Source organism: Stegastes partitus, unplaced genomic scaffold (assembly GCF_000690725.1).
Source record: "Stegastes partitus isolate 25-593 unplaced genomic scaffold, Stegastes_partitus-1.0.2 Scaffold1292, whole genome shotgun sequence".
Taxonomy (NCBI): domain Eukaryota; kingdom Metazoa; phylum Chordata; class Actinopteri; family Pomacentridae; genus Stegastes; species Stegastes partitus.
The window spans coordinates 89,220-98,328 of NW_007579023.1; the positions used below are offsets into that span (position 1 = coordinate 89,220).

Sequence of the window (9,109 nt, forward strand, 5' to 3'; positions counted from 1 at the left end):
GAGACAAGACAGTCAACACAAAAGAAAAATCACATACAAAATGATAAAACACAGATTCAACACAACAGAATCGAGACACAAAGCCACAAAAACAAGATATGAAGAAAACAGATAACTCCATTTCTGTAAGTTTTCAGAAAACTCATTTTGTTGTTGTTTGCTTGAGACAATATCAACCAAACTGAAGCTGAGTGGATCTGACTCAGTAGAAATGACAAAAGTAGAGATAACTTCAGTTTGATTGATATTGTCTCAGGTAGACGATGGAAACATGGGTTTTCTGAAGGTTTTCTGAAGGTTTTCTGAAGGTCTTCATATAAAATGACCAAAAAAAACTGAAAGAAAAACTAAAAAGATGACAAAACGATACAAATGAGATGGAAAATAACAAAAAGGAGACACAAAGAGACACATAAAATGACCAAAAAGAGACACAAAACAGTTGAAAAGAGACCAAACTGTCCCTCGGAGTCTGTAAAACTGTAAATAGTTAAATATCTACAGTTTGTGGAGACAAAACAGTCACAAAGAGAAACAACACAAATGAGATGTAAAAGGAAAATCAGACAAAAATGACAAAACACAAAAACAGACTTCTGTTTTCACATCTTCTGGCTGATAAATGGTGTCATTTTAGTGATTTTTAAAAAAAGAAAATAAGCCTTTCAATCCTTCTGGAGGGAGACTAGAGACTAGAAACCTCCTGTAGAGGCTGTAAAACATCTGGGGACACCACACATGTTGATTTTGTGCAATAAGCAATCGAAGAAATTCAGTTTTTTTCTTTCTGATTTCCGTCATTCTGTGTCCTGCTGACCTTTTCTCTCTCTGTCTTCATGTTGTTTTGGTTCCACAGAGCTGCAGGACTTTGTGTTGCAGTGAGTTAACATGCTGACAGTTCAGAGAAGAGAAGAGATCGACTTCCCCGACGTTTTTTTTAGTTTGATTGTTTTCTTGCTGAACCCGTTTTCTCCTCCAAACTTCGGTGCTTTTGTGAAAACCATCATCCTCACATCTTTCCTGGGCTGCAGCACAAACACTGAAACACGAGGGAAGCGTCCGGCCCGGTTCTGTCCAGAGATCAAACTCCACCTCTCTAATCAACACACGAATAACGTCGACTCTCCCGAATTCTGAGAGTTTTCTGGACGTCCAGCAGAGACTCGAGGACGTTTCCGTGACTGCCAACCAACAGTCTGGCGTGAAAACCCGGCAAAACCCAAATGTGACGTTTCTACACTTTGGATTTTTATCAAACAAAGAAGACATATTGTGTTACTGGGTGAGCTTTACGTGGATTTTACTACCTTTGGAAAGGCTCGCCGTTCTCCCCGGACTTCCAGAGAAATCCACCAAATATTTGCAGAATGTAAAAAGCTTTCATTCATTTAAAACGTTACAGCAGGAAGTCGTGCATTCAAATTATTCCTTTTTTTTTTAAATTCAAGCAAAATAATATCAGTTAAATGTATGAAAAGCAGCAGTAGTTTGCTGTTATTTTATATGTGTAGCGTAAATAAAGCTGCAAAGATAGAAATAGAAAATATTTTGTAGAGTAAACATACTGTTATAACAAGATAAGCTTTTAATTGTCAGAAGGGCACAGCACAAATATTTAAGAATATATCAGCAGAAAAATAAAGTCGTTTAGATTATCCTGCACGTGGATATAATAATATTGCACATATCAACGGTCTTGCATGGATTCTTTTATGAGTAGAAATACCGACAGAGAAGCGTTTTTATTGCACAGATCTTATCTACGTTGCACAGACTTGTCGCTAGAAAAGTACTGATAACTGTATTTTCTATATTGCAGCGGGTCAGCGGGCTGAAATGTAAAGCTGCTGTAATTTAACGCTACGCTACGCTAACGAGGTGATGACAGAACGGCGCTCGGCGTTTCCAGGGAGCTCGTGTTAATCAATACCGGCCTCTTCCCGTCCTTTTTCTTCACTTCTTTCCCTTCTTGTAATTCTATTCTCTGCTCCCCTTCCTGCCTCCCTGCTCGGGAGTGATGAGAGATTTAACACAGTCGAGTGGCAGAGCTCGAGCCCTCCGAGCAGCTTTTCCAATAGCCCTGATATATATATATATATATATATATATTTATATATTTATATACGAGGCTTTCTTTCCGCAGGACCGAAGGGCATTCTGGGGCACAGCGCATAAATAAATGATGCAATCAGTCCACAGTGCATTTGGTGTAAAAGTAGAGTCCTCTACACTTCAGTCCAAAATGGTTTCCTCTCCTGTGTACTTTTAAAAGGACGAGAGAGGAAAAGAGAAACAGAGAGCGAGGCCACGACCAGCACAGACTAGTCTGACTCACCGGATGTAGACTTTGGGTATAAAGTGTTTCACCTTTTATGACTTTTCAGCGTTGAATCGTGGTTGATTTGACTTTTCGACACGTTTTTTTAAAAAAAGACTTCAGATTTTTGCAAAGCATTGCCAACTAATGATAAAAAATAAAGTAGAATAAGTGATTGCATAAAGATTCCTCCCCTTTAAAGTGACCACAGTGAGTGAAATGGATCATCTGTGAATGAGTCTCAGTGATTGTGTTATAAAGACTGGTGTATCTGGAAGGTCCAGTCACTGGTGGATCAGAACTCCTGGATAGAACCACACCACGAAGACTGAAGAACACTCTGAGAAAAGGCTGTTGAGAAGCATCAGTCAGGGGACGATACAAGAACATGTCCAAGTCACTGAACATCTCTGGAGTCCAGTTAGATCCATCATTAAGACCTGGAAGGACGATGGACCATGACTAGATCTGACCAGAGCAGGACATCCTCAGAGACTGAGGGAAGGAAACTAACGAGGGAGGCCACCAAGACTCCTGTGACTCCTCTGAAGGAGTTTTCTTTACAAATCTACCAAACAGATCTTCACCATTCATCCTCTGTGAGTTCTATCATGTTGTTTAATAATGACTGAGGTCCCTGAACCCCCCACAAGACATTTACACAGATTTTGTGCGACGACATCGAGCGATGAGTCGAACAGATGTGAGAACAAGCAGTAGAAATGTTCACCGCTTCCCTCTGCTCACGTGTGCTGCTTGCAAACAAGCGTTTAATGAAGAATTACTTTTGACGGTGCTCGTGTCAGTCTGTCTGCATAAAGAAATGACAGCACGAGTGACTGAATACATGTGAACTGCAGAGATAATAAAGAAGCTTTCCACCCACTGCGGTTTCAGCCTGGACACTGTGTGACAGCGATGAGGACGCACAGCAAGAACAACAGCAGCTACCATTATTCTGTCAACGTTACCACAAAATAGGTGTCTTCTTCCACTAATCACGGTGGTGTGGTTGTCCACGCTGAACTGGGTTCTGTCCACGTATACGTTACACGTTGTTCTAACTGTCAGCGTGTTTTGACCTTGGAATAACCCTCAAGGTCAGAAGTCACATCCTCAGTTTGAAGCCTTTATCCGGTTTCCGATACAACCGGTGCGTCTATGTTGCACCATTTTGCAGATGAAATGCATGACTTTGAGTTTGACCTTGAAATCCGTTCCAAGGTCAAACGTGACATCTCCAACAGAAAGCCCCAACATGGCCGCTCATCTGCTCCAAACACCGTAAATCTACCTCCAGCCCTTTGAAGGGTTTGAAGTCGTGACCTTTGACCTCCAGCGGAGCTACTTTTGCACCGATTGACCCCAAAATCCGATCGATCCGAGGAGCGGCGGTCCCTAGCTCACCTGTAGAACACCAACCTCAGCGCTCGAGCTACAGGCTGATCACAGACACACAGATGGGACTGGAGAGTCTATAGTTGCCCCCAGTTAGAGGCAACTATAAGGACATCCAGTAACACTGATGTACACGAGGTTAGAGAAAGAGGGAAGTGATGCCTCTGACTGTGAAGCTTAAGATGCCACAGACGTCCTAGAAACAGCAAAAAGCTCCTCCAGCTGCACCGCCGCCCTCCTGGACGGACAGGTGAGGTGGACGGACAGGCGAGGCGGACGGACAGGTGAGGCGGAAGCACAGCGGCCGATCAGCTACGTTTGCTAGTCTACTGCAGAAGCTGCCTGTGAAACCGCCGCTAAGGTCGGCAGCCATGTTGGTTCCTCAGGCGGCGCCTCCACCGCCTGAGGAAGTCATGACAGGTGAGCACTTACCTGCTCCCCATCCTTCTGGACTGGCACGCCGTCCGCCGCTAGAAGCACCACAGAAGAAGAAGAAGAAGAGAGAAAAGAGAAAGATGATCAGATTTTAATGTTAAAAAAAAGACATAAAACTCTGCTTAAACTCAAAAAAAGGAGATCAGCATCATTCATGCTGTCAGCTGCCATAATATGGATCATCTGATTATCGGATAGAAAATTCAGGGTTTTTTTCCAAATATCTTTAATTTTCTTAACTTGCTTCTGATAAAAATAAATTTAAAATTGCTCTATTTTCACTTCACCAAAAAACAATAATAATAATAAATAAATAAATGCAGGAATACGATAACGTTTAAAAACTATATATCTAAAAAAAAAAATTGTAATTGTGATATTTTTAGTGGATTTAAATACAGTACAAGGGAAACTTTACAGTCAAACATTGTAAAAGAACAAATTAGAATTTGTTAAAACTGTTGTTTGTTTTCAGTTTTCACCTGTTTTGGAGTTTGTTTTTTTGACTTACAAGTAAACTCATATATATATATACATATATGTATGTATATATATCTTTTAAAAGACATGAAAAAAAAGTCCTGCATGCAATAAATTATGTTAAAAATATGACAAATGATCACTGTTACTATTAAGCTGTAAAATCAACAGATAACTCAAATTATAACTCATCAGCGTCTGATCGAAGAGAATTAAGACGAGGAGACGTCTTAACGAAGTCGGACAAACAGAGAGACACCAGACGTCAACAACCAGCTCGAAATCAGTAAAACAGCATCAGCTGCCATCTGAAGAGGAAAACTCCTCCATCAAGAACCACAAAGACAGAAAACTGAGCTCATGATGGAAGAATACTAATTATTATTCAAAGCTGCAGCACTTTACATATAACAGCAAACACGATCTGCGAAAAGTTTCCCTGAAACAACCAAACCAGCCGCCGTGAGAAAACTCCAAACACATGGAGAAGAATTTCCTCTAATTTCCATCTGGAACGTACTTCAGCACACTGATGGTCCATGAACGAACCCATCTGGTGTCAAAACACGCTATAAATCACATTAGGCCGTATTAAACGCTGGCAGCTAACGCGTGCAGCCGTCGGGTATCTACACATGGAGATCATCTTCATGTTTTCTGGGTTTGATCGACTCTGATCACGTTCGTGTCATTTTATGATTTCCCCTCCCAGCACCACCAGTACATCCAGTTAGCCTCGGCTTCTATCAGCCAGCTGCAGCTTTTTACTCCAGAAGACAATAACTGTGATGTAGTTGAATTTCCAGGTACTTGTGCTTCATTTCCATTTTCAGCTGCTTCATACGCCCACTTCTCCACATTCCTGAGGGGAGTAATGCACTTTTTCCTCCACTACATTCATCTGACATCTACAGTTACATCCCACAGTATGGTTTTACATAAAGGCAGACATCCAGCTTTCTAAAGTCCAAACTGTTTCCAGCTCATGAATGGTGTCATTTGGGTGATTTTTTAAAAGTTTTTTGGGTTCAGAGGGCGAACGTGGGTACAAATTTCCTATCAAACCTAAAACTATTGTTTCTGATGAGTGTAAAATAAAGTCTGTGTTTAGTTTTTGAAGCAGCTGCTGTAACTTAAAGCTGAACCTGATATAAACATGTTTTTTTAAATCTCACATTAAGTCAGTAAATCTGTATAACTAATTGTTTTTCTTTTCTTATTTNACAGTCAGTGGGTCCAGAAGTGATTCACTTTGTTTGCTTTGAGTTTCTGCTTTGGAGGCTGAATTTTTAATATTGTCTTTTTCCAGAGTTTGCTTTTGTTCATCAGAGAAAACATTCTGCTGTCCTGCGTTGACATAATGCCGCTACTGAGAGGCGGCACAGTGTAGAATATATACTGTACTCACTGCTGTCACTATAACAGCTGGATTTTACCAACACAACTGCACTAAAAAGAAAGAAAACACTTCTTCACTAAACTGCACTGAACTCCGTTTCACACGGACACACATCCACAAGTTCACAACCACTGAACACACAAAAGTCTACACTCACCTCAGAGCAACAAGCTGTATGAGGATGCACTGTGTGTGTGTGTGTTTGTGTTTTTAAAGCTGAGTTCTTTCCATCAATGACTCATGAGGAGCCATTGACAACAGTGTGGAGAGGAAGTGATTCAGGGGAACCCGGAGCGGGTACCATGCTGACTCCCGCTGTGGGCGGAGCCAGCATGGGGTCGGTTACCAGTTACAGCACAGACACACACCTGACACACCTGACAGAGAAGACTTAGCCAGAGCTCCGATGCCGTAGGCGTTGGAGTTCCTCTTGAGCCGGGGCAGGATGGACGTGGTGTCTTCCATGGACAGCTGCGGGAGAGAGGAGAGAGGGATGGAGGAGGGCGGCGTGGACGGAGTGACACGAGGACATCCGGCAGGTGAGTGTCAGACAGGTGAGTGGACAGGACAGGTGATGGAGGGTTAATACAAAAAAAACCCCAACAACCTCGACATCATCAAACCTGCACCAATAAGTGTCTCTGACTGTGCTCGGTAAAAAAAAACAGACCCTGCAGGATCGACTGTAGGAGGTGGAGGGCGACTTAAATCAAAACCAACAGATAGAGAAGGCAAACGTGTGAAGGAATGACGCCACGACACTTACATTAATTCCTTCCCATGAAAATTCTGAGCGTCCATGCTGAGGAAGAGAAAGGAGGAGAGAGGGATGGAGAGAGTGAGAGAGACAGAAACATCCACATGCATCGAGGAGGAAGGAGGAGGAAGGAGAAGGAAGGAGAAGGAGGAGGAGGATTGAATCCACAGCAGACATGCAGAGGGAGAAATTAAGGAGAAATAAAGAGCGACAGGATTTTCCAGGAAAGGCAACAGTCAGTGAGCAGGATGACAGGGAGGAGGGAGGGATTAGACAGGGATCAGTTCATATTTGCTTAGTTATGTATAGCAGAGTGAATGTGCTACGGATGAATGAGTTTCCTCTTCGGTTACATGTGCTGCCAAAAACACTGAAAAGCCAGCGGAAAATAGTGCGCGAGAGAGAGAGAGAGGGAGGGATGTGAGGGCAGAGCTGCATCTGATGCTGCAGACAGACTGAATGAGTTCGTGTGAAGGCAGAAGCAGATAAGAAACAATCCTATCAGCCGGACTGTCTCTGGCTAAACTGGGAGCGCTGGTGGGCTGCCGACATGTTTTCACCGTCCTGTCCGAGTGCAGAGACCGTGGAAGTAACCAAAGATTCGTCCCTAACATGCACCAGTTGTTCATGTTTTCAAGCCCGTCACAAAGACGCAGCTTCAACCCTCCGAACCCCAAAAACCCACTGCTAAGTTTAAATGGCATGTTTTATTTCTTTTTTAAAAATCACCAAAATTACACCATTTATCCGCCTGACGCTGTACAAACAGAAAAAATTCACTGGATTTTTAGCTTTCCGACGGTCCTTGAACGTATCCTATCTGATGTTTATTTTCATCAGAAAATTTAGCCACATTTGCAATTAAAAGTTGCGTTTTTATTTCATCACAACCACTTCGCCCTGTATCTGTCGTTCAAAAAAATCGACAAAAATAAAGGAAATAGTTGGAGGATACATGCCGCTGATGAGCAGAGAAAACGTCTGTAGAGGCTGGAAACATGGAGATAGTTCAACATCTACAGTATGTCGAGACAAGACAGTCAACACAAAAGAAAAATCACATACAAAATGATAAAACACAGATTCAACACAACAGAATCGAGACACAAAGCCACAAAAACAAGATATGAAGAAAACAGATAACTCCATTTCTGTAAGTTTTCAGAAAACTCATTTTGTTGTTGTTTGCTTGAGACAATATCAACCAAACTGAAGCTGAGTGGATCTGACTCAGTAGAAATGACAAAAGTAGAGATAACTTCAGTTTGATTGATATTGTCTCAGGTAGACGATGGAAACATGGGTTTTCTGAAGGTTTTCTGAAGGTTTTCTGAAGGTCTTCATATAAAATGACCAAAAAAAACTGAAAGAAAAACTAAAAAGATGACAAAACGATACAAATGAGATGGAAAATAACAAAAAGGAGACACAAAGAGACACATAAAATGACCAAAAAGAGACACAAAACAGTTGAAAAGAGACCAAACTGTCCCTCGGAGTCTGTAAAACTGTAAATAGTTAAATATCTACAGTTTGTGGAGACAAAACAGTCACAAAGAGAAACAACACAAATGAGATGTAAAAGGAAAATCAGACAAAAATGACAAAACAGACTCACAGACTTCTGTTTTCACATCTTCTGGCTGATAAATGGTGTCATTTTAGCCTTTCAGCCCTTCTGGAGGGAGACTAGAGACTAGAAACCTCCTGTAGAGGCTGTAAAACATCTGGGGACACCACACATGTTGATTTTGTGCAATAAGCAATCGAAGAAATTCAGTTTTTTTCTTTCTGATTTCCATCATTCTGTGTCCTGCTGACCTTCTCTCTCTGTCTTCATGTTGTTTTGCTTCTGTAGAGCTGCAGGACTTTGTGTTGCAGTGAGTGAACACGCTGATAGTTCAGAGAAGAGAAGAGATCGACTTCCCCAACGTTGTTTTTAGTTTGATTGTTTTCTTGCTGAACCCGTTTTCTCCTCCAAACTTCGGTGCTTTTGTGAAAACCATCATCCTCACATCTTTCCTGGGCTGCAGCACAAACACTGAAACACGAGGGAAGCGTCCGGCCCGGTTCTGTCCAGAGATCAAACTCCACCTCTCTAATCAACACACGAATAACGTCGACTCTCCCGAATTCTGAGAGTTTTCTGGACGTCCAGCAGAGACTCGAGGACGTTTCCGTGACTGCCAACCAACAGTCTGGCGCGAAAACCCGGCAAAACCCAAATGTGACGTTTCTACACTTTGGATTTTTATCAAACAAAGAAGACATATTGTGTTACTGGGTGAGCTTTACGTGGATTTTACTACCTTTGGAAAGGCTC

The 9,109-nt window shown here is 42.0% G+C and overlaps 1 protein-coding gene across 1 annotated transcript in view; it reads right to left on the minus strand.

Moving 5' to 3' along the window:
• Positions 1-6,497, minus strand: part of fam131bb (family with sequence similarity 131 member Bb) — a 17,806-nt gene extending 11,309 nt beyond the window's left edge. The window contains exon 1 of the mRNA XM_008298177.1: positions 6,398-6,497. Coding sequence (XP_008296399.1) covers positions 6,398-6,494 — 97 coding nt within the window. The 5' untranslated portion in view covers positions 6,495-6,497. The remainder of the gene's footprint in view (positions 1-6,397) is intronic.
• Positions 6,498-9,109: the final 2,612 nt, after the last annotated feature.